We start from the raw sequence: 25,859 nt of genomic DNA, 5'->3' as shown, positions 1-25,859 counted from the left end.
GGGAGACTACACCCAACTCTCAAGGATGAGTTTATAAGTGCCTGGATTTGCGCTGGGATATTACACTCCTGGGAACTAACCACCTAATTAAGAGGATGGGAGGGAAGAGAGCTTAAGCAAAACCAAGACCAGGCAAAAAGCAGGGAATTTTTTGCTTGCAGTTTCTAAATTAAAGTAACTGAAATGTATGGAACTTTTTGGCTGCCAGAGGCGTATGTTAAAACTTCCAACCAGGTTTTGCTGCTCTGAGAGACCAGCAGGTCGGAGAACACTGCCAGGGCACGGGCAAGGAGGCTGCTCAGCTGAAAGTTGAGTCAAACCGTAGATATTTTTCCCCTTCCAAAAGGAAATGGTCTGACAGCGGGAAAAGGAACAGCGCCTCATTCTGAAGTCACCCAGAACCAGAGCGGACAAACTTCTCAGGAAGTCTAGGTTCCCAGCAGCACCAAAGCCCGCAAGCCCACACTCACGGCCGCACGCTTCCGGGCTCCAGGCAGGCAGCGGGAGGACGCCGGTGCCATGCGCGTTACGGGAGCACGCGCGCCCCTCCGGGCGCGCTCTGCGCAGGCGCGGGCGCAGGTTGCAGCAGCTCCCAGCTCGGCTGAGGCCCTCACGATCCCGCCCCTCCCCCGCCCATCTCGGCTGCTGCCGGACGTTCTAGGCCGAACGCTCCAACCCCCAACAGTCGGGACTGCGGACTCCGCGACCCTTCCCTCGGGCCTGTCCGGCCCGGAGCAGCCCGGGACTGCGCAGCGCCCCGCGTGCCGGTGAGCGACCCCGGACGCGCAGCCTTCAGGGCCCCTTCCATTGCCGGGCCCAGCTGCGCGCCTCGGGAAGAGCCGGGCCCGTCAAGGAGGTGGAGGAGGGGAGGCTGCGGGGGAGCAGGGCCCGCCGGATGTCGCGGCGCCGCGCAGGGTCAGGATGGAGGCGGTGTCACCTCCTTTTACCCGCACGCAGCCTCCTTACTGGGAGCTCCCGGCTTCGTCCACTCCAGGCGCACGGGATTTGATTCCAGGCCCCGACACCTGGAGTGACCCTTGGTTTTTCTGTTCTTGAATTTTCTTGCACGATTGCTTGGATCTTATTTTTAACCTTTATAGAGTGGCCTATGTCCTGGGTTTTTTGTGTAGAGCTTTTTGAAACGTGCTGTTTTTCTTCGTTTTCGTGCCCTTTCGGAACTAACAACCAGTTTATGCACAGAAAGCTCATGATCCTTTTAAATTGGAATGCCGTATTTATCTTTTCCCCGCCTCTCTGGAGGCAGAGCCTGAGAACCATGTTGGTTTTTCAGTCAGACTGCGATAAAAACATTGAGCACGAGAAGGGAGAAAGGGGTCTAGCACTTCTTTTGAAGCCAATAGGTCCCCAAGAATAAAAGTGATTGAATTTGTCAATGTTATGAAGAAAATGTATGTAGTAGGGAAGGCAGGAAATCTCAATACCTGGCAAAGTCTGGCGATTGTCCAAACACCTGCCTGAAGCACAATCAATCAAGGTGGTTGTTGCATTAGAACAGAAAACAGGCCAGGACCAAAAGCCACTTGGCTTGCCTTCTGAGTCATTTCCCCTAAGGCTGTCCAGTGGGGTGCACCTTCCACCCCTGTTGACAGCCTAGAACGGGTGCCTCTGGGACCATCCCTGTTCTTGTAGTTCCAAGACTCCAAGATCACAGTGGGTGGGGACAGTAATGATTAACATTCACCCCTGAACCACCTGTGGCTGGCAAGTGAGGTTTGGCCCTCACTTAATGTCAGTGAGCCAGATTAATACTTTTTTTAGACATCACGAGTCATTTATGTTTTGGAACTTATGTGGACAGTGTGTACATAGATCTTTTGTAATAGTGAAAAATATTTTTATTCCTCTTTCTACAATTTTAAGTTTGTATACAACTTGTATGATTCTTCATCTTGCTCTTTACAGTATGTTTCAACAAATACCTGGCTTGCCAATTTTATAAAAAGCAAATTTTTTTCATACTGTGGGGTGATTTGAAATAGTGTTCATTTTCCTTATTCAAACAAATGAGAATTTTTAAAAGAACTATCTATATGAATGTCTATAATAATCTGTATTTAGGAACTCATAAATGATACTTGATCAAATTTAGGAAGAGTAGAATTGTTATTTTTAAATTTTGCTTTTCCCTTTTTTTCCTTCAAAATATCAGCAGGTTGTATTATGTGACTTTTAAAGTTCTTTTTAGTCTTGAAGTTGTACGAACTGCAATGTTACGGCATCACCTACCTGCAGAGCTTATTCTTGTAGAAGTTCTAGTACTAATTACTTATTCTATTTATTTATTTAGTGATACTGGGGATTGAACTCAGGACCTTGCGAATGAAGGCAAGCACTCTACCAACTAAACCACATCCCCATCCCTAATTACTTATGCTTATTTGACTTTTAAATTAATATTTAATTTTCCTCATGTTAGTTTGATACTGTTATCCCAAAATTTCAAAGTTAATGTTCTGAATTTTGCTGCTTTGTATTAGTAAATTATGTTTACTATTTTAGAATTTTAGATTCATAATATTTGCCAAGTGTTGAACAAAAGAAGAAAATTATAATTTGGAGTTTTTTGCTTTTTTTTGGAGTATTCTCCTCGACAGGAAATCTAAGAATGGAAATGAAGAATTCTCACTAAGGGGTGTGAGTTTTAAATGACTGAAAAAGTACTACTTTGAAATTACCTAGTGATTCCCATAATAACTAGTATCATCTGCCTAAATCAGCTTTTGCCTTTTGTGCCAACTGGTTTGAAGGTAGAATGTATCTTTGCTTTATTCTAAGTAAAGGTAGAATTTGTCTCTGCTTCATTTAAGAAGGTGTAGATTTTGTGTACATTTCTGAGGGGTAGAGTGATCGCCTAGCTTGCCCAAGGTCCTGGGTTCTATCCCCAGTACCATGAAGAACTCTTTTGAACTCTAGTAAATATTTTCCTTGTTTCAGACATTATTTTGATTGGGTTTAATTCTAATCCCCAAAGTAGTTTGAACTCTCTCTTCAAGTTTGTTCTGAACTAATTAGGTTACCATAAATATCCCATAGAGTTTGAGTATACTTTTTTCCCTGAGGTTTACTGTAAGATTTTTCTTTTTCATTAGACATGGGAAAGTCTCTTTCTCATTTGCCTTTGCATTCAAGTAAAGAAGATGCTTATGATGGAATCACATCAACTGAAAACATGAGGAATGGACTGGTTAATAGTGAAGTCCATAATGAAGATGGAAGGAATGGAGATGTCTCTCAGTTTCCATATGTGGAATTTACAGGAAGAGATAGTGTCACTTGCCCCACTTGTCAAGGAACAGGAAGAATTCCCAGGGGTATGTGCTATTGCATTGTTTTTCCTTTAAAAAATGATTTCAGGTATTTGTTTGAATATTATAGAACCTATGGGTCTAAGCAACTCTATTTTAAAAGCCTCAAAACTGCATTATCAGTTATCTTCAGTCAAAAGGATACAGTGAAGCAAATATAAATACATGAAGGTTTCTAAAACACTAATGAAAATGATTTCACTTTTCCAGTAGTTTTTCTCTCCCACTTGTGTTATAGCCAATATGCATTATCATTTGACTGAAAACATTTTTAGTCCTGTTTGCCATCTTTAGAGGTCATATCATGATTGCCTTGCCATATTGCTTTATTATAAACAATTTAAGTAATTTGATGATCTAACATTTGTACTTTCATTATCTAAAGAATAGTAAGTTGCTCATGTCCTAGTTAGTTATTTCCTAAAGGGAACTTCAAGTTAGAGGGAAATTATCCTCTATGTGCTGTCCTTAGACTATTTTAGTTGAAATGATAAGGTACCTTGTGCTGTTTTTATTCTCTGCGTGGTAAGTTGACATGTGACTCTGGAGAGACACTGAAAGAAAGACAGAGTAACAGTGAAGTTATACCAGAGGATCTGAGAAATGTCTTGAGTTAGAGGTGAGATAGTTTACTTTTGCATTGGCCAATGAACACAATAGTTTTTTCTTTGTGAGGATAGCGGCTATTTGAGAATAAAAGAATTTGTAGTTGAAGAAATTAATGCACAAGGGATGAGGGATGCTGTTTCAGCAATCTAGTTATGTTTCAGAGATGTGACCAATTTTGGCAGCTTGAATATAGTTTGGAAAGTCATCAAGCATGACTCTAAATTTTTTCATCCGAGCACCAGAGAAAAAGGAGTAGCTATTTATTAAAGCAGGGAAAAGAAGATTTGTGTATGTTTGTCAGGGGACCGATCAGGAGATCAGTTTTAAACATATATGCTTTCATATGCCTGTTTGACATCAAAGTAAGTACTTTTAATAAGCAGTTTTTACAAGGGTCTGGAATCCAAGTGCAAGATCTAGCCTGGAGTTAATCGTTGTATAATGATACTTAAAATAGAGCCAGATGAGAACACCAAGTTTATCAGTGTGGATAGAAAGAAGAAGAAACCCTAGCCCTGAACCCCAGGACATTGCAGCATTTTTAGGTCAGTGACATGAGAAAGAATTTGCAAAGGACACCAAGAAAGAGCTTCTATAATGGGAGTAGGAAATTCTTGTGTCTGTGGTGTCCTGAAAGATAAGTGAACAAAGTGGACCAAGGAGGAAAGAGTGGTCAACTGTTAATGTTATCAGGTCATCAAGTTATATGAGGACTGAGAACTGACTATTGGACTAGTGATGTGGAGACCACTGGAGAACTTTAAAAGAGCAGTTTGCAAAAGCGTATGTAACATGTATAGAGTGGAATCAGGAGCACATAGGAAAAGTTTTAGAGAAAATAGTTTTTTTGAGGAGTTTTGCTCTGTAGAAAAGCAGAATAGATAGGTGGTAGCTAGAAAGGGTTATGAAGTTAGGAATTGGATTTTTTTTTTTTTTTTTTAAGATGGAGTGAATAGTAGATGTTTCTATGCTGGTGAAAGTGGCCCATAGAGAAAATGCAATACAAGAAATGAGAAGTATTGGAGCAGTGTCCCTCAGTATACAAAAGGGATAAGAATCTAGTGCACAAGTAGAGGCTGTTTTTGTAGGGGAATAAGGGAAGCTTATTCTTAGTGATAAAAGAGAAGGTAGTATTTGGACATAGAAACAGGTAGTGGGCAGGAATTGCTAAATCAAACTTTTAAGACTAAGAGGTCTCTGAAATAAAGGGTTTATTGAGCAGTTATAGATTCTGCCAAAGGTAAAAGGACCTGTCCTGGGACAAAGTCTCCATGCCACGAGCAGCATGGGTAGATAGCAGTCAGAAAAATTTATACTGGACCTAAGGACCAGGACTTTTATAATAAAAGTTTGGGAGAAGAAACATAAATCATTTACATCAAACCTATATTAGCTGTAGATTAGAGGACAGGACATAAAGCAGGCAAAATTCTGGGATAGGAGGACAATCAAAAAGGAGAAGTTTTTACTACTTTTTGGTTGGCTAGTTCCCAAAGCAGAATGAAATGTGGCCTTTATAGATAATCTTTGCCATAAGGAAAGGATTGTGGAGCAGTTTTTTGTTGTTGTTGTTGTTGTTGATTTAACTTGATTCTGTGATTTAAAGTGAACTTCTCTTATTTCTTTTCCCTCCATTTTCCAGCCTGTGACTTAATTTAGGGCATCTTAGAATTCTTAACAATATGGTGGTAGTGACTTGTGAAAGTTCTATTTACATATCATGAGGAATGAGGATAAGAGAGAAAATATTGAAGATTTGACAAGAGTTGAAGCCATGAAATTGTGGTTTTAGAATGTTGGATTAAAGGTGTGAGTTAGGGAAATGTAGTGTGATTCTTGGTGTCATTAAGGACCACTTGAGACTAGTAATAAGACCAGTGAGCTCTTAAAGCTTGAGACGTAGAATGTACCCATTCTGGTTTTCAAGAGGGATAGTGCAAAATCCTCTAAAGCAATAAAGGTTTCAGGAAAGGGAGGCAGCAATATGTTTTTCTGCTGTTATTCAGATAACCAAATCAGTCTTTTTATTACATATATAATGAATATATATATATATAGTGCTTTTATTAGTGTATTATAATTATACACAATAGTTGGGTTCATTTTGACATAAACAGACATGTATGAAATTTAATTTGTTCCATTTTAGTCCCTGCTGCCTCCTCTTCCCTCACCTCCCTTTACCCTTCATATACTCTACTGGTCTTGTTTCTATTTAGATATCTACTTATGATTGTTGCTTTGTAGATAGACATAAAGGTGGCATTCACTGTGGCATATTTATATGCACACATATTGTAATTTTGTTAAGTTTGTGCCACGTTTCCTCCTTTTTCTCATTCCTCCTCCTTCCCCCTCAGTCACCTTCTTCCACTGGTCCTTCTATGCTTGTGATATCTGATCTCACCACCTTTTCACCCTTACTTTTTTCTTGTTTCTGCATCAGAGAGAGAACATTCAACCCTTGATTATCTGAGTCTGACTGATTCCACGTAGCATGATGTTCTCCATTTCCATCCATTTTCCAGCCAATGCCATAATTTCATTCTTCTTTAGGGCTAAGTAAAACTCTACTTTGTACATGTGCCACATTTTCTTAATCCATTCATCTATTGAAGGTCACCTCGACTGGTTCCATAACTTGGCTATTGTGAATTATGCTACTGTCAACATTGATGTGACTGTATCATTGTAGTAAGCTGTCACATCAGAATCTTAATGGAAAACAGGGGAGTTGAGGGAAGGCCTGGTAAATTCCTATCATCTGAAAACTGGGACATTGTAAATTTTTTTTCAGTGGATAAAAGACTAATAGAGCCTTCATTATAATATTTTTTTTATTAGCTATTCATCTAGGTGTGAAAAAGCATGGTATATTTTCTATAGCTTCACTTTTGCTATATACTTTTTTTTTGAGGATTTGGAGAACAGTTGACTAAAGAGATGATATGACAGTCAATGGGATTCTGGTTTTTGCAAATCAGATTATAATAGGGTATCACTATTGTTATTTAATCATGTTAATACATTTCTAAACCTTCTTTCACTTTAAGGGCAAGAAAACCAGTTGGTGGCATTGATTCCATATAGTGATCAGAGATTGAGGCCACGAAGAACGTAAGTGGTTATAAGAAAATGATAATGCTTTCTGGTTTTAGTTTTTGTATCTTTTTATTTTTAAATTATGTGTAAGTAATTACTCTAAGACTACTAAAAGAAAAAATGTTATCAGTTCTTATTTCATCATATGCTTCATGTCATTGAATAGAAAGGGATTCCTGTCTGGGCAAGGTCTGAAAAGCAGCATGGTATCTCCATATTCTCAAGTCTCTTTATTAAATCAGATTTAGAATAGCAGTACATTACATCCAAAAATGTGTGATAAGGTATTCCTACCAACTAAGAATAAAAATAGGTATTAAAACTATGGTGGTGGCAGAGACCCACATATGCTTAGTAGCTGTTTGACAATTGTGAAAGGAAATAGAACGGAGTTCCTAAGAGCCATGATGCACAAACCAAATACTTGCCCCTAAAGAAAAGGACCCTACTCAGAATACTCTCAGCAAAAACTTTTGAGAATAACTTGTTAAAATGAGAAGACTGTGCATTCTCTAACTTGGAAAGAGTTCAAAAATGCCATATAGGACTTGAGAAAATCAGAAGGAACTGGATCATCCTCACTCCTCTAAAACCTTAGAAGACCTCAACAGAAACTCTTATGGAAGGAAAGACATACATCCCAAGGAAGAAACAAAAAATATATTCGGGTTCAGATCCAATTCATGCAGGGCAGGAACTAAGAATAAGAGAAAGGGTTCAGATTCTAAGGGGTGGATGTCAGATGTATGGAGGGGAATATTCATGGAACCCATCTGTTTTAATGGAGATGGAGCCCTTGAGCAGTGAACCTAGACCCCTGGCCTATCTCCATCACCCAAAATGGAACCTTCTTTTACAACTGCAAAAAATCTTGTTAAACTTGAGCAACAGAAATGGAACCCTAAAAAATCCTAACAGGTGATAAAAGCATATGAAAAAGATGAGAACTTAATATAAAATGTACTGTAGAAATTAAGGAAAATATAGAAGCTATATGACAGAACGGCCTAAGTCAGAAACTGAAAAGCTCAGAAATGAGATAACTAAACAGTAGGAGAATGTGAAGCATATAGACCCTTAAAAGAATTAGGAAAATGTTTTTCCCACAAAGCTAGAAGAACACCAGTGCAAAAAGATATCCTAGTTAGTGAAGTAAGGGAAATTGGAGAGTAAACAGGAGAAAACAAAAACATATAGACAAATTAATGAGATATGAAAAAAATATATAGACTATAAAGAATATTTAATATGCATGTTATTAGAAAATCAAAAAAAGAAAAAAAAAGTAGAACTGAACAAATAACTAAAGAATTAATTCAAGAAAACATCTCTGAAGCAAAAGAAGAAATGACCCTACACATATTAAAACAACATACTACCATCCTAAAAATAACCCTTACTAATGAAATTGTTAGACTTTTAAAGACTAAAAAAAAGAGAGAGAGCGAGAGAGAGAAAAAGAAAAAAAGAAAAAAGAAAAGGCAAAAATCTCTTTTTAACATTCAGACAAAAGGATCAGTTAATTTATTAAGGGTAGAATCAAATTGATGTGTTACTTCTTGATGACAGTGTTTTGAATAAATAAGCTATAGCTTAACATATTTAGTAATCATGGAAATAAAATGAACCAAGGATTTTACCAACAGTCAATCTAACCCTTTATTATAAAATGTATGTGGCATATGAGGATGAAAACAATTAGGGTTAAAACATTCAAAACCTGAGAGTGGGAAAACTTTTCCAACATGATTTAGAGTCAGAAGTGATGAAAGAAAAGATAAATAAATTTGAAATAGCCTAAACAAACTTTTACAGGTTGAAAACAAAACTTTAATTAAAGCCAAAACACAAATGGCAAACTGGAAAGTAGTGTCTGCAAATCACATCACAGACATGGGACCAATATCCTTCCTCTGCAGAGCTTCAAAATTTGAGGGAAAAAAGGCCAATTACCAAAACAGAAAAGAGCAGAGATATGAACAGCTATTTCATAAATAAGAAATGCAAATGACCTTTAAACATGAAAAGATGTTCAATCTTATTCATAGAAGAAAAAATGCAAATGAAATCTACACTTAGATACTATTTCTGTCTGTCAGATTGGCAAAAGTGCAAAATTTTGTCAACATATTTTGTTGGCAATACTAAGGGAAAACACGTATATTCATCCCTTACTAGTGAATGGGAATTTGGCATTATCTAGCAAAATTACATATGCATTTACTCTTAGGCTCTTTGAGAAATTTATTCTATGGATAGATGTCAAGTATAGTACATGGATTTGCACAAATTATTCAAAGTGCCAAAGAAACAACGCAAATAGCCAATAATAGCAAACTAGTGAATTAAGCTACATGTGAATAATGGTAGAATAGAATGAGGAAGAACTGTATTTTACACTGTGTAAACACATTTTTATTTGAAAACATATAATATACAGATTTATGAATATACACATAAATAATGGAATGATAAATAAAAAATGATAAAATTGGTTTTCTATTCACTTTGAAGAATGAACAAGTACACAAGTAAAATTGTGTGTGTGTGTGTGTGGTTTGACCTTTGGAATTATGTACATTTGTATATTATGTGTATATGTACATATTTATAGTTCTCTATTAGTTATTTGCATATATAGTTTGCATGTGTATATACATATTTGATACATAGATGTATATAGAGAGACACACATACATATAACTTAAAAGATTAAATAAAAATTGTTTAAAAAGTAACTTCTAAAATTGAAAAAAAGGGAAACAATTCTATTTATATACCAAGTTGGCAAATAAACAAAGCTGAAATAATTTTTTTAAGTAACTTGAAATCATTGTATTTTGTTTGTCAGTTTTTACTGATACATTCTAAATGCCTAAGGGAACCACAACAAATGTTAAAATGTATACAATAGTTGCATTGTTGGAGTACTATTGATGTAATTTTGAAGTTGTTATACATAAAGCAAATAAGTAACTATGTAAATGCCGTTAAGGAACAAGATTTTCAGCATAAGAGCAAAGAGGTAAATCTAATAAATTGGATTTTCCACTTCCCATGAAGATGGAATAACAGTCTAGGTTTACCCTCCTACCTAAAATAACTAAGAAACTGGATAAATACATGAAACGATATTTTCACAGTTGATATCAAACAGTACAGGACAGTCATCCCTGCAAAAGGGAAAACAAATATGATAAGTCCTGTGATTGTACCAGCTGTCTGGAAAGAGGTTCTAGACTATAGCACAAGAAAAATAACCCAGGCAGAGTGTGGCAATCTCTCTGGTACAAGGTGCTGATGCTGTGTGAGTCTGAAAGCAAGATCTCTGGAGCAAAAGGGCAGAACAGCAGAGGGTAGAGAGTTGCAGAGACTGCTCTTAACCTACAGGTCAGTTTTGATCAGTGTAGTGTGTGACAAAGTCCCTGAGCCTGGGGAAGACCACCCAGTAGAAGCAAAGGAAATAATCTGCAGAGCGTACACAAGGCCAGAAAGAGTTGTTGCTCAGTTTGGAATAAAATTATATTATTTTACAAATAACTTTCAGTCTTTATTTGCTCATAAGTTGGAGTTATGTTTGAGGTAGTTAGGAAATTACTTATAAATTACTTATTACTTAATCCTCAAAACCGAAAGATTTTAAAATGAAAGGGTAAATTACCTTAAATAGTGTAGAAAGGGAATAGAAGAAATAGAATTCTAACTTGACTCCACATATACCACACAACTGAATTAATACTATGTAACTCCTAGGATTTGCTTTCCCCAGGATCATAAGAAAAATTATAACTGATTAATTTTATAATAAGGATTTATATACTTTGTCATGAAATAGCCATATTTTCAATTTGGAATGAAATGCTACATGGAATGTTACTTTGTTGTCCTACCAGGTTCAGTATTTGCTGTGGTGTAAACTGAATGTGCAAAGTAATTTAGAACACTGATTCATATATTCACAACTGAGGCTGACTTACAGGGCCTAACCACTAAATTGATTCTGATGGACTCATCTGCCCACAAGTAATTAAAAGTAAAACAGCACTATATAGAAAATCCATTAAAGTTCTGATTTTTTTATCACATTGACTTTAAACTTTTTCTATATTTCTTTTAGGTATTTGGGTGTATTGTAGGTACTGTAAACATGTATTCAAAGTACTTATTAGTAACCCAGTAGTGATCACTGCCTTACTCAGACTGAGAAAGTCCAAAACAAATGAGTGAGAATTGGTTTGTTTGCTCAGTATATTAGCATGGATTTAACAGTAAGTGGCAAATTTTTATTTACTTGTTTTATTTTTTTAATTAACCATTTTGCACTCTTTCTTACTTTAAGCAACTTAAAATATTAAAAAGAAAAAAAATAGGATATACCCTCAGGAGGCTTTTTAATAGCTCTTATGAGGCACAAAGATTAACTTTATCAAGGCATAGAAACTTGTTGGGGAGGAGCAAGTGAAAGAAAAGATAAAATGAAATTTTTTGTAAGACTAGAATATAAAGAAGATGAAGTGACATGCAAGACTTAAGAAGAACAACAAAGGACTTTGAGCATAGAACTCTATTGGAGAAATCAGGAAATTTGCAACTCTAGTTATGAGGGTAACCTTGAAGAAAAAAAGAAAATTTTCTTGAATGGAGATTGGAAAGAAAATAAGAAGAGACATTTCTAGGGCATTAAAAGGATAGCAAAAGCATGTAGGGCTTTTCTTCTTTTGGGGGAGTTATTTTTTTCCTTGCCCTTGTCTAATACTCTTTATTATTATCTTTTTGATTCACTTTAAAAATAGTGTAACAACATCTTCAAAATCAATTAGACCAGTGTAAGCAGTATTTTTTAAACTGGGTCCATAAATACTTTGGGATGCGGAAAGTCAAAAGACTGCTCATATTCAGTGAGATTGATGGGACAAATGGTTATATACTTATTTTTAAGAACTTCACAGGTGGTTCTGATGAGAAATCACTTTAGTGGATCATAAGATTGTGCAACTCACATTCAGAAACTTTGCTTCAGTGAAGTGAGAAGGAAACCTTGAAATCTATATTTCTATAAAGCTCCCAAGCATTATTCTAATATGATCACGTTAGTAAATGTTCTATTGTAAGCCTCATATACCATTCTCCAAAAGGGTGAATACATCTTCTAAGGAGAACATTTTAACAATTAATAGAATCAGAACAACCTCACCCCAATATTTTTAGTGTGAAAATTTGGTAAAAGTATACATGCTTTCTTGCCAGGTATGACATGTGGAAGAAAAAATCAAATTGAAAAATCTCTCTCTAAACATTATGTTATGTAATTTTCGAATCTCACACATTTACATACTCCCCTTTGCTTTTCAGAAAACTGTATGTGATGGCATCTGTGTTTGTCTGTCTGCTCCTCTCTGGATTGGCTGTGTTTTTCCTTTTCCCTCGCTCTATTGACGTGAAATACATTGGCGTAAAATCAGCATATGTCAGTTACGATGTTCAAAAACGAACAATATATTTAAATATCACAGTAAGTACAAATTTGTATTTAAAATATTTTATTTCATCCTTTCCTTTATCTTGTTAAGCAGCACCTTTATTTCTATTGAAAGAATGTCTATTAAATGTGACACAGGCGATTTACCTTTTGTTTGTCTTTGCTATATTGACCCTTCTCTACCATGTCTTATCTGCTGAAAATGGCCAATGCTGGCAGTTCTGCATATACAGAATTATTTGACATTTGAGAATGTCCTTAGGAGGGTACAATAAACTAAACAATGTTTGACAAAGAAAAAAGTCTTATAATCAATTTACTTTCAACATTTGATTCCAAATAGATCCAAGCAAGGTGTTAACATAGTTGATTCAGTAGATATTATAAATGTACCATTTCCACTTCCTTCCATTTTGGGAAATACAATTCTCATTATTTTAATAGACCATTCCTTTTTTGTGTTTAAAGTTCAGATGCATATAACTCTTTGATTTCTCTGTCATACTTTAGTATATGTGAAAATGTCCTCTGTGTTTCCTAGCACAGTACTTTTCAGAAGAACCTTGCAACTTTCCAACTCCAAAATAAAGACCTCAGAGAAGTTCTTCTGTTTTTTTTTTTTTTACACATTAACATTTGTTTAGAAAGAGCCAGAATTCATTACACCATATTTGTACATGCAGATAATTTGAAGAATCTCACTATTATGTAAAATTATAATGCACCAGTGAAGAATAATTTTTTAAAAATAAGTAGATAAAATAAAAAGTGCACAGTTAACACCAGCATTAGAAGAAGGGAATGTATACATTGCTCGTGCCATTCTTTGTCATATATAACTTCAGGCCTAATGTGTGTCTGGGTGGCAGTGATCTGCTTGGTTGTGACAGTGGAATTGGTTGGTTTTCCTTGTAGAAGCAGATGATTGAGGTTGAGACAGGTGCCTATTGTGGTGGTTGAGAGGAGGAGATTTTGGAGGGATAGAGAGTAAAGGGGAATGGTATGTTAAAGTGGTATTATTACCTACTTACAGGAAAAAAAAAAGAGCTCCCATGGATCCATTTATCCTCATTGCTTACTATCAAAACTTGCTTATCTAAGGGCTTTAAAACAAACTATATCTTTGGGAAAAATATATATGTGAATAAAACATAACAATGCTAATTAAATTGTAAAACATTATATATGAGTGGGGAATTATTATTGAGCATTTTTTCTCTTTAATAGCCCTTTGGTATAAGGAAGATATTTTCCTTTTTTGCACATTGTGGCTGAATATTTTTGACCTGCTTCAAAAGTCTGGTATAAAATACTGTAAATACATAATAATAAATCATAATAAACCATGTGACATTTCCTTTTAAATTCCAATGTATTTAAATGAGAATGTTACACTTTAATTTAAATAATTATGTAGGAATTCACACATTTGGAAGTACTGCCTCATAATTCAATTGAGAAAAACTGAAAACTTAAGAAATAAAATTAGGATTTAGATGAAAATTAGGCTTCACTAGGGGGCACCAATAGGTTCCATAACACTATTTTGAAAAGCAGAATTATGTTGCCTGTTTTTTAAAATAAATAGAAATATAAGTAGTGGTACACATAGTACATTTTTCTTCCTTTGGTTACTGAGAATATAGAAAAAACTAGTTTCTCCTACAGTACGTAAATAGTGCAGATGACTTCTGTGATCCCAGGATGTGTGGGGCTTCTCCCCAGCACAATATAGGCAGTCAGTGCTTGTTTTAGTCAGCTTTTTCACTGCTGCGACTGAAAAACCTGACCAGGACAATTGTAGATGAGGAAGGATTTATTTAGCGGCTCTTGGTTTCAGAGGTTTCCGTCCATAAGAGGCTGGCTCCATTCCTCAAAGCGCAAGTGTGCAGGACATCATGGAGGAAGAGTGTGGCGGAGGGAAGCAGCTCACGTGATGAACAGGAAGCAGAGAGAGACTCCACACCAGATACAAATATATACCCCCAAAGCCCTGTCCCTAATGCCCCACCTCCTCCAGCCACATCCCACTTGCCCCCAGTTACCACTCACTCAATTTGGTCAGAGATTAATTCATTGATTACTTTAAAGCTCTCAAAATTTAATCATTTTCCTTGTGAACCTTCTCCCATTGTCTCACACATGAGTTTTTGAGGAACACCTCACATACAAACCATAAGAGTGCTGCAGGAGACACCAGCTGGGTGTCCTGTGATCCAGTTCTGGCAGTCTGCACCTGGAGCCCCCGTCAGATCTCACTGATTGAAGGTTCAGTCCCACCAGGCTGCTCCCCACTTCAGATGTTAGTTGCAAGGCCAGGCCTTCAGAACTTCTGACAGACTGTCAGTTAGGGGTTCCTACAACCCTTGCTTGGGTTAGATTGAATTGTTAGAGCAGCTCATAGAACTCAGGGAAACAATATACTTACATTTACTGGATTATTATAAAGGATATTTTAAAGCCTACGAATAAACAGCCAGATAAGGAGATATATAGGGTGAGGTCTTGGAGGCTGCAGTGAGCAGGACTCTGATGCTGGAGAGTAGGAGTACACCACTCTTTGTATAAGGATGAGTTCTCTTTACCTTCCTGTAAGCTTCCGTGTGTTCTTATATCCAGTAGTGCCCTGAGCCCTCTCATATTGGTCTCTTAAGGAGGGTTCATTACATAAGCATGATTGAAAGATGGACAGATGTGATCGGACAAAAGGGATATGAACTGAGTGGAGAAACCCAACAAGGCCTATGTTAGCTACATTTTCTAATTTTGCTTGACCTTTCTGGGCAGCACTCCTTCATTCCAGGATGGTGCAGGCCCCTTCTGAAGTGGGAGTCTTATGATCTCTCAGACATGGTGAATTAGAGAATTTCTTAATGACCCAACTCCAAGACATAAAGGCAGAGGAAGATTACATTTTTTTGTTTCTGTAACTAATCTTAGGAAAGGAGATTCCATTTTCTTTGTTCTGCCAAGGAGAGAAGAAGGAGTAGGTGAAAGGAGGGCAAGGGAAAGTCAAGAAAGAAATTGTGTCTTCTGAGGCCTGATGCATCCTGACTTATAACAAAAGACTCTTTCACCTTTATGCTATGAAGCTTTTTCAGAGCTCCTTCAGGGAGCAAGAATAAAAGGACAAATACTTTAACCATGTTGTTCTAGCATTTAGGAAATAATAAGGGCTTTGCCAGGAAGAGTGGGTGAAAACCAAAAAAAATATGTCATAATATATGGTCATACTTGTTGTTTTTATACTTATGAAACTATGTAACTGTCATTATTAGACATTGAAAATTCCTATGACATATAAAGATTTTTATTCCTACTACATAGTTAACTATAGCATATCTGTGTATTTGGTGACACTGCATATATAAATTCACATATTATATTCATTATATTGACAATTGCCATTCTCATGTTTTTTTGTAAAGGACACACACACGTGCATCCACATGCACACTTTAACTGAGATCACACCACATTTTTCTGTATTAAATGGTCATATGTAGTCCTTTATATGACTTTTTACAATTTAATCATTTTCTTAATGGATGGTTAGTTTTGTTATTACAAATATTTATAAAGAAAAGATCTTTGTACTTAAACTTTGTTTCTATTTCAGTTTAGTTCTTTAGAATAAACTCCTGAAAGTAAATTTGTCAGTTCAGGCTCATAGATAAAGACCTTTGATAATAAGTTGTCTCTCTTTTAAAACTGATGAAAATATACCCATTTTGACTTATGGATATACATTTAGGAATTAAATGAATCCTTACTGCTTTCAGCAACAAAATTCTGCTCTGTAACCAAGCACCATAGCATAGGTCTATAATCCCAACAACTTGGGAGGCTGAGGCAGAAGGATCTTAAGTTCATAAGCAGCCTCAGCAACATAGTGAAACCCTGTCTAAAAATGAAAAGGGCTGCAGATGTAGCTCAGTGGCAGAGCACCCCCAGGTTCTATCCCCAGCACTGCAAAAAAAGAAAAAAAAAAAAAAAAAAAAAATCCCTATAGTGCCAGGATTTCGTTCATACTATCTTATTGTTTTCTTTCTCAGTGTTTATCTTTGTGTTTTCTAACTCTCAATATATCTTTCTGTAAGCCTCATAAGTATTTTTGTTTTCAACCTGCTTTGCATCATTATTCCCTTTAGCATTCTAATGACAATTATGGACACTTGCAACAAAAAAACACATACGCCAACATTACTTTGCATGTATACAGGGTTCTAACATTCTCTTAAATCCCATTCCTTAGTCTGCATCAGAATATCCATTGACTTCAATTTATCAACCCCTGTCCTATTGTCTAAAGATGAAATTGAAATTGACACGAATATTAACAACCTAAAAAATACCTATTTCTGCAATGTTGGGGAATTTTTAGCAATTTCTTTTATATTTATAAATGTAATGATCTAAATGAAAGTATAAGTGTGATTATGTGGTTGCTAATCCCTAGTACATTCTTTTTTTTTTTTTTACTTTTTTTACTAAGACTGATTTCTGTCCTGTCCACTTATCCCATATATCTTTCATTTCTTACTCCAAATTCATATTAATTTACATATACTTAACATGTTTAGATTAAAATTATTTTTTAAAAGTAATATTTTGTCCACATTCTTATACACCTTGGTTTTCTCACTTGTTACTACGTTGTGGAAATAATTTCTAATAATCTGACTTAGATTTATTCTATTTATTTTGATGGCTACATAATATTCCATGTAAGGACTTAATATAATCTATTTAGTTATACTTTTTTAATGAATAGCAAACTTTATTTTCAGAGGTTTTTGGTTTGGGGGACTTTTGGGGGTCACTACAAAGAGTGCTATATTTAACATCCTAGTGGTTCTTTTTCTGTGAAATAGATGCTCAAAAGTAAGAATGTTAAGTCATAGGATTTCATAATTTTTATTTATTGCTAGATTACTTACCAAAAAAACTAACACTTCACGTTTGATGTTTGCCAGAAATGTAAACAGAAACCCCTTTGACCATATCCCTGCTAGGAATAGAATTCATCACTTTTTTCAAGTTTTACTAACCTGATGGATAGTAATATTCTGTTTTTTCTTAAATCAACTTTTCCCTGACTATAAATGATTTAAATTAGATTTATATTTTTTTGATTTGATTATGTATCTCCTTGTGTGGCATTTTGTTCTTTTATTTTTAATTTGACCTTTGTCTTCTAGTTTTCTTCCAAATTTTAAGGACTTCTTGTATATAATATAATAACCATTGCTGTTTGCCTTATAATTGTTTCTTCTATATTTATTATTTAGTGTCTGTCAATTTTGTTTATGGGATCTTTTCCTATTCCTGGTTTGAATGTCTTATTTATTATCTGTTGTTTCTTGGCTTATCATTTTTCTTATTTTCATTAGCTTATTTCTAAAATAATTAAAGATTATAGTTGTGAATTAGAAATGTAGAAACTAAGCCCAATTGTCACTCAAGTATAGGAATGGTGCAACCACATTTGAGTCCAACAGGTCTTGAATCTTACCCACTTCTCCATAGTGAGCTAGCATAAATGTCTACTAGCATGTGAAGGTAAAATACCAATTTCCTTTAGACAAAAGAATTTATTTCAGTACTGTTTAACATTCTAAGTGGCCATCATGTATTTAATAGGATCAGAAATACTAATATGATTGGTGGAAACATGTAAAGAAATTAGTAAAATATAGATGAAATTTTAAAATTATTTTTGTTGAATTTTGCTAAGACCCCAAATAGATTTTCTAGCATTCATTGTTGCACATTTTTATATTCTTGTGTGTGTGTGTGTGTGTGTGTGTGTGTGTGTGTGTGTGTGTATACTGAGTCTATTTTTTTTATTTTGAATTTTGTGTTTATTATAGGCATAAATACTCATGCATAAAGCCAAATAATCAGTTCATTTAATGTTCTTTGACATTTTTGGTGATACTTTCCTCCCTAATAAAAAATGAAGCATAGCCACAGCTGAAGTCATTTTTCTTATTAATTTTGAATGCACATTTATATTTTCAAATAAATGTACAATTTCTGCCTTCCTTTCTTTTACAGAACACATTAAATATAACGAATAATAACTATTATTCTGTTGAAGTTGAAAACATCACTGCTCAAGTTCAGTTTTCAAAAACAGTTATTGGAAAGGCACGCCTGAACAACATAACCAATATTGGTCCACTTGATATGAAACAAGTAAGCCTCAGTCATGAAATACTTTGGATGAGTTACACAGATCTCAGCCTTGTCTATCGTATAATTTGGTGTGTGTGTTGGAGGGGGGGCCCTCAAAAACTTGATTTTGTAATATGTCCCATACATATATAAGATGAAATCTTAGAATCAGGTTCCTTAAAAGGACGATTTCTAATTCATTGAACTTTTGACATATATTTGAAGTATTTTATGTTTGGATCCAATTCTCTATTAATTCTTTGCCCTTTTATTTTCCCTTTCAGATTGATTATACAGTACCTACTGTTATAGCAGAGGAAATGAGTTATATGTAGTAAGTTTTGATTTTTATAATTTATTATTAAAAATTTTTTTTCCTTTTTAAATTTCTATAACCTTATCTGTTAATAAGACATTTTAGAATAATTTTTCTGGCCTCTGATTATCTTGGTTTTTCATCTTCCTTTATGAGCATATAACATTTATGCACATATGTCTATATACATAAAATTTGGTTTTGATTTCTTAGCATCATATTAGAATCATACATGTTATGTCACTTTATACTTTTAGTTATGTTATGAAAAGCATAATCTAATGTATTCTTAATGTTTTAAATGATTAAAATACTCTTACTAAGTTATAAAACTTTTAAATTGGGTCTAAATATTTAATGTCTTCTTAAATAAAAATATTTAATTAGAAATTTCATCACCTTTTGATATAAGCCATATATGTAATTTCTGGGTAACTAGCAAACTGGTTACTAAAACATTGAAAGTTGATAAAAATATAAAATTGTAGCTTACATTAAAATAATTCTATAAGTTCAGTGATGAATGCATAAATAGAATAAAAAGTCACAAATATATCAGTCATTATTTAGAACATAGAAAATGTTCAATTGATATATACTTCTTAATAGTATTCTTAGTAGTATCTCTATTAGCTTTAACAGAATTTTAAATTTGTAATGTAATAATGTATTTATTCACTTTTTAATTTCTTTAACAGTGATTTCTGCACACTGATGTCCATCAAAGTGCATAACATAGTACTCATGATGCAGTAAGTATAAATATGTTTTTGAGAAAGATATTTCTTGTAAAAATTTTAGATTCTTACTGTTAGCTTATAGTATAAACTACTTCTTCACAAATGCCATCTCAATAGTTTTAAGACTTACAAGAATGCTATATAATTAAGTATTAGCACACTTGACAAATTAGGAAGTGGTTGCTCAGAGAAATAATGCAGGATCACATGGCTACAGGGTTTGGTACAGGGAGGATGGAACTCAACATCCAATTCCTTGCTGACTTGATAAATAATCCTTAACACTCATGAGAAGAAGTACATTTACTGCTTTACAAAATGGGTGTTGTCTAAACCAATAAAATATTGTTAGCTATAAGTTTGGTATTTTGGCCATTAGTTGCATTTGATTAACCCTTTTCCTATGATGAGGGAACTATATATTTTTAAACTTATAGATAACTATTTTTAAAAATTATATTTATTATATACAACTATTTGGATATGACTTGCTCAGATGTGAGTCTGCTGGAGAAATATTCTCTAAGATGCCCATGTGTATAATATTGTTATTAATCAAATAATCTCTCCCTGGGGAAAAATGTTTATGTGTAAAATAGTCTCACTGTAGAAAACCTTTTAATATAACTATTGAACATTTCTCCCTGTTTATTTTATTTTTAGAGTTACCGTGACAACAACATACTTTGGCCACTCTGAACAGATATCCCAGGAAAGGTACCAGTATGTCGACTGTGGAAGGAATACCACTTACCAGCTAGGGCAGTCTGAATATCTAAATGTCCTTCAGCCACAACAGTAAAAACTGCAGGAGGTGCAACTAGAGAAGACAGAATACTCAGATGTTTTCCAAACTCTCAAGAAGAAGGTATTTCCTAATAGGAGATCTTAAATTGAACAAACCTAAAGTTTACACTTCTATTTTAAGAGTTTGGTTAAAAGTATGTGGACTTGAAATTATTGCAACTCTCCATAGTGTGTTAATGATATATTTGTACCAGGATCTGTTACTTGAATATAAATTTACTGATTGGGTTTCTTCTCCCCTGACCCAAAGGGAAAAACTGATACTTCTGTACTATAATTAATAATTATTTGAATGTCATAGCTCCAATTCATACCTTTACTGACAACATGATTTTGGTGATAAACATAATATGAGAAACTTATGTTCTGAATGTTTTTCTAGAAAATTACTGAGAGCATATTATTCATGGAAAACTTTTAAAAAATAATAATTTTTTTCCTATTTTATAAATTTCCATTACTACATGGTAGTATTTCAACTACATGGTATTTTAGCTTTTAGCTAAATGTTTTTAGCTTTTAGTTTGTTGATATTTTACTCATTTGCATGATCTTATTTCAAACTAGTGATTGCACAACACCTACCAACCAAAATATCTTTGCAAAATTCTGCGCCTAAAATTTTTAAAAATTTCTGAAGTGTTTCATGTGTCTTCCCTCATTAGCTATAGTTTTGTGAAATTTTCCTGTGATCTTTAAACATCGTCCTTTAATGTATAATATTGTAAATAAACTATGCATGGCTTTTATCAGGTTTAATAAACATCAAATAAAGTGGTACAGATTCAAAATTAAAGCAAGTTTATCACAAAAATAAAGAAAATAGGAAATGAAATTCAGAAACCTATAGAGTGTGAATAGGTTCCAATTATATGTTGGATCTGGCATAAAACATATTTGAAATAAACTACTTTGATTCTTCACTTTTTTTTATGTTGCTTTCCATACTAAAAAATGTTGTAGACACTTTTCACAACTATTAGGTACCCAGTTGCCAATTTTATGAATGTTTTAGAGGAGGAAATTGTTTCTTTGATAGAAATTATTCAGGAAATCCTGCCATTAAGTAACCATGGCTATATAAAAATAAAACCTGTATTATGGTTTTAAAAATTCAATCACTTTGCACATCACATGGATATGATGCCTTCTAACAGTTGTATTTCTAAAATTATCTGCTTTTGGTTTTAGTTTTACTTAAAATTGTTTTCACATATAACTTATTGGCATGTTCACTTTGCTGTTTTATATTTCCAGTACCATTTTCCATTTGGTCTTCTTGCCTTTTCACTTTCCAGGTTCTAATGACCTTTTAAATACATACCACTAAGTGTAGAACTGAATAGGATACCAAAAACTATATAAGTGGGTAGAGGTTGATTTCTTTCTGTTCCCTAGTGACAGAAATCAGGTTTTCCTTCCCCCACCCCCAAGTGCCTAGCAGGTCTGAAACAGCCTGTTCTCTCAACTATAAAATGTAAATTTTAATTGTCACTCAGGTCTCCCCTTGGCTATCAGATCATTTTCTCTATCTTTTCTTGAGTAGCCATTTTAAGTGGGTAGAATATGCTTTATGGCTTTATTTTTTTTTCCCTTTCTTTTTTTTTTTTTCTTTTTTCTTTTCTTTTCTTTTTTTTTTTTTTTTTGTTAACTGGGCCATTCTTAGTTTAAACCCAGATCACCCCTTTAAATTCATTCAAACTTTCTAGTCAAACCTAGTCTTTACTTTCATTTTTCTTCTGCTATGTTTTCTCCCATTCTCCTAGAAACCACATACTTCTCTGATGTTAATTCAGTTAGTATTTTTTTAAATCATTCTCCATTTACTTTTCCACATTCCCTCATTTAGACATAATTTATTTCTATGAATGGCCTAGGCCCACTTTTGCCTCAAACATTCTAATCCTGTGACTTCAAAAATTCCCAGTATCTGTAGGAAGGCTTCCAAATCCGTTTCTGCATCCCTAACCAGATCCAGTATTTCTTGGCCTTCCATATGAAGAAAAAAAAAAAAAAAAATGTTGCAGAACTTTTATCATTTCTATTTGTTCCCACCCTGCTTTTGTACCACCTTTAATCAATGTCACTATCCATTCCCTCAAAATCCTTCTTTAGATACACCTCATATGATAATCAGTTTTTATTTTCTTGCTCTACATATTTTAACTTTGGAAGATTACAGAATATAAATTAGCCAGATTTTTCTGATGGTTTGTGATTCTTAGGTCTTTTTAGAGTACATGCATGGTATCTCTTGAAGAAGCAGGAAAGTGGAGGAACATTTGCTTTCAATGACTTAATTTTGAATTATTCTTTACTCTTTAAGATGAAAACCCTTTATTGCATCTCATGTTAATGGAGACTGAATCAGTAAAACAAAGAAACAAAAATTTAATTGTAGCAAAAGACCAGTAGAAGACAAATAAAAATAAGATCACCTAAGACTATGTTCACAGAGAGTTAACTGCCAGAATAAGCCTGGAACAAAACAGGCTATAAATTAATAAAACTACAAGAACATCTTTTGGTTCTTGGAGAGGCAAAAATATAGCCATAAAAAACATCAATCTGAAAGAATGAAAGAATCTTTTAGATTTCTTAGGTCAGTGTCCAGTGTGGTTTCTTACGTGGGAATAGGATAGGCATTAATATATTTTTATAACTACTCGCAGACCTTACCCAGGGACATGATAAAGATATTATAACATTTTTCTAATGTTTTCAGGAATAACTTAAGTTACTTTTTAATAGTCAGGTCATTCTCACAAAATCCAACACTGTAAAAAGCCCTTATGTGTCAATATTATATATATAACACATTGGCTACTTTTAGAGCTTTTTTGCGGTTTTTCTTCCATCATTTCCCAAAGGAGAATGATGGGATCCTCATCTAGAAACAAGGATGGCATGGGCATATTGACGGACTTCCTTTAAGATCACATATTTAGCACATAATTTAATTGGGGCTATACCTGATTATTCTGTGTCCCATTCAAAATATTCAGTAGAAAGCCCTACTGACTCAGGTTAGTGGGATTAAAAATTAGGGGAAAAGATCACATAGTTAATAGTGACAATCAGAACAGTACTAATGAAATAAGATTATGATGGTTTTAAATTGTTCTCTGAAATATTTAAAAAGAGGATATTTAGAGCATATTCTATAGCTTAATTTTTTCATTAAGATTTAATGCTTCTTGATCATTCCAGTAAAGATAAAACTGACATAGCAACAATAAATTATTTATAAATAAGGGTGATTATTGCATTTGAAATTTGAAATACAAAGTGTGAAAATATTAGATACCAGATAAATTTCTTGAAATTGTTAACTGACCATCTTTACTGTGGTATGTAACATTTAAATGACTGTAGTTTTTTTTGTGTATAGGTTTTTGTTTGGTTAAGCTAATGAGGTAATTATTTTCTCTGAAAAAGTCACACACAAAAATATAACTCACCTCAGATTCTCTGGTTTGTAGTTTGAAAATGACAGTGCAATATAAAAATAGGTAGGAGTTAATTGTCAAAACATAATAAAAGTAACATAATAGGAAACTTGAAACTTTGGCCTAATGAGTCTTTGTGGTTCTTAGCCTTATTATTGCCATATAATTATGGATATTTCATTGAAATCCATTTATCTAACACTCCTCCATTTTTTTAAAGTAGTTACAATAAACAGTTTTTTATATAATGATTGTTTCTTATTTAAGAAAATCATTTCAGTTAGGTACTTTATAAATGATGTAAGTTTCTAAATTTTCCAGTGCATACCAGTCTTCTTTGATAGGCAATATGAATTGAACATCAAATTATTAGATTATAAGCAAAAGGTTACTTACCATAATGTCACCAGCTGATGATTTCTAGCTCATAGTAACTAGAAGCAGCAACTACTTAGCTTAAGTACATCTAAGAGTAATTAGTTTTATTTCTCTCACTTAAAAAAAAAGATTTTAAATGAGATGTTTATTGTAAACCATCTTATCTTTAAGAAAAAAATATGTGCTCAAGATGGTGGGATAAAAAGACTGTTAAACATTATTTCTTTAAAATTTTTATTTTTACATTAAAACAACATATGTTTGTGATGTGCTTGGATCAAAAATTTAACTTCTGTATTCCAGTTGTACTTCCATCAAACTAAAAACTTTCAGTTGTCATCTGAAACCTCTAATTAGAATGAACATTTGTGTATTTTTGTGCTTGCTTAAAAAACAAATTTCACAGTGGCTTTTTGAAATTTATCCTTAATTTGGATAAAATCTGATACAAAGTCACCGTAAGGATAAAAATGGTCGTTTCCATTTTTTGAACTGCTAGTGCAATTATATCTATAGTTCTTTTTACACATGTTTAGCACAGACTGAAAATTGAAAAACATAGTAAGGTTTGTATTTAACCCTAAAAATATTCCATAAGTTGATTTATCAAGTATATGGCAAGTTTTTCATAGCTAAATCTAACTCTTCTAGAAGGAAGTCATTGCCTTCTATTTAATTACATTAATTGAAATGTGTTTAAGAGAAATGTTTTCAGCATATTTTGTATACTAAAAGACAAAAAAGAATTAGTATTGGGCCAATGGCACAAAGGTAATATTACTACCATGTAGACTATTACAGTTCAAAGTGTCCCACTTCCCCCAGAATTTTAGAAACTAGAAGTCTGGGAGATACTGTATCAGCTATGGTTGGGTGATTCTAAGTACTACAAGTGCTATTCATCTTCTAATTGTGTGAGGTGGAACAAATGCCAAGTTGCAAAAGATGCAGAATTTCATTAAATGGCAGGTTTTAGACATGAGATAACAGCAACCATGTCTTTGTATTTCATGTTATATTTTCTTCTAGAACTAAACTCGAAAAGATTTTGCACAATGATTTGGAATGCTTGCTCGTTCATATGAACCACTTGGTCAGGTATTGCAATGATGGTATTATTAGACTAACCCTCAGTTCTCATTGTGGAATAATGCAAAAACATATATGACATTTACACTTTGTTTATATTATATAATTGCCTCCATCACGGCACATTTACTAAATTTACTAATTGAGTAATTCTGTAATTATACCTGTTATTGCTGTTCATGTAATAAAACATGCTTATGATAATAGCAAATGAATAGAAATGCCCCCAATCCTATTTTTTTAATTCAGTTGTAACTGTCACTCTTGTAATTGTGTATGACCAAATGAATTTATAAAAATTTTAGCATGAAAAATAAAATTTGTATCAGTCAAGTATCTTGTTTATGCTTTTGAAATCCCCTTTACAATAAACAAATCAGTGCA

The 25,859-nt window shown here is 33.9% G+C and overlaps 1 protein-coding gene across 1 annotated transcript; it reads left to right on the top strand.

Moving 5' to 3' along the window:
* The first annotated feature begins 611 nt into the window (after nucleotides 1-611).
* Nucleotides 612-24,500, top strand: TMEM106B (transmembrane protein 106B). Its single transcript, XM_079152058.1, has 8 exons — nucleotides 612-767; nucleotides 3,111-3,332; nucleotides 6,989-7,052; nucleotides 12,390-12,549; nucleotides 18,577-18,717; nucleotides 18,981-19,030; nucleotides 19,711-19,764; nucleotides 20,416-24,500. The coding sequence occupies exons 2-8, from the start codon at nucleotides 3,113-3,115 to the stop codon at nucleotides 20,552-20,554; spliced, it is 828 nt and encodes a 275-aa protein (XP_079008184.1). The 5' UTR covers nucleotides 612-767; nucleotides 3,111-3,112; the 3' UTR covers nucleotides 20,555-24,500.
* Nucleotides 24,501-25,859: the final 1,359 nt, after the last annotated feature.

Source organism: Sciurus vulgaris (genome assembly GCF_902686455.1).
Source record: "Sciurus vulgaris genome assembly, chromosome: 8".
Lineage (NCBI taxonomy): Eukaryota > Metazoa > Chordata > Mammalia > Rodentia > Sciuridae > Sciurus > Sciurus vulgaris.
This window is presented reverse-complemented; position numbering and strand designations above follow the sequence as displayed.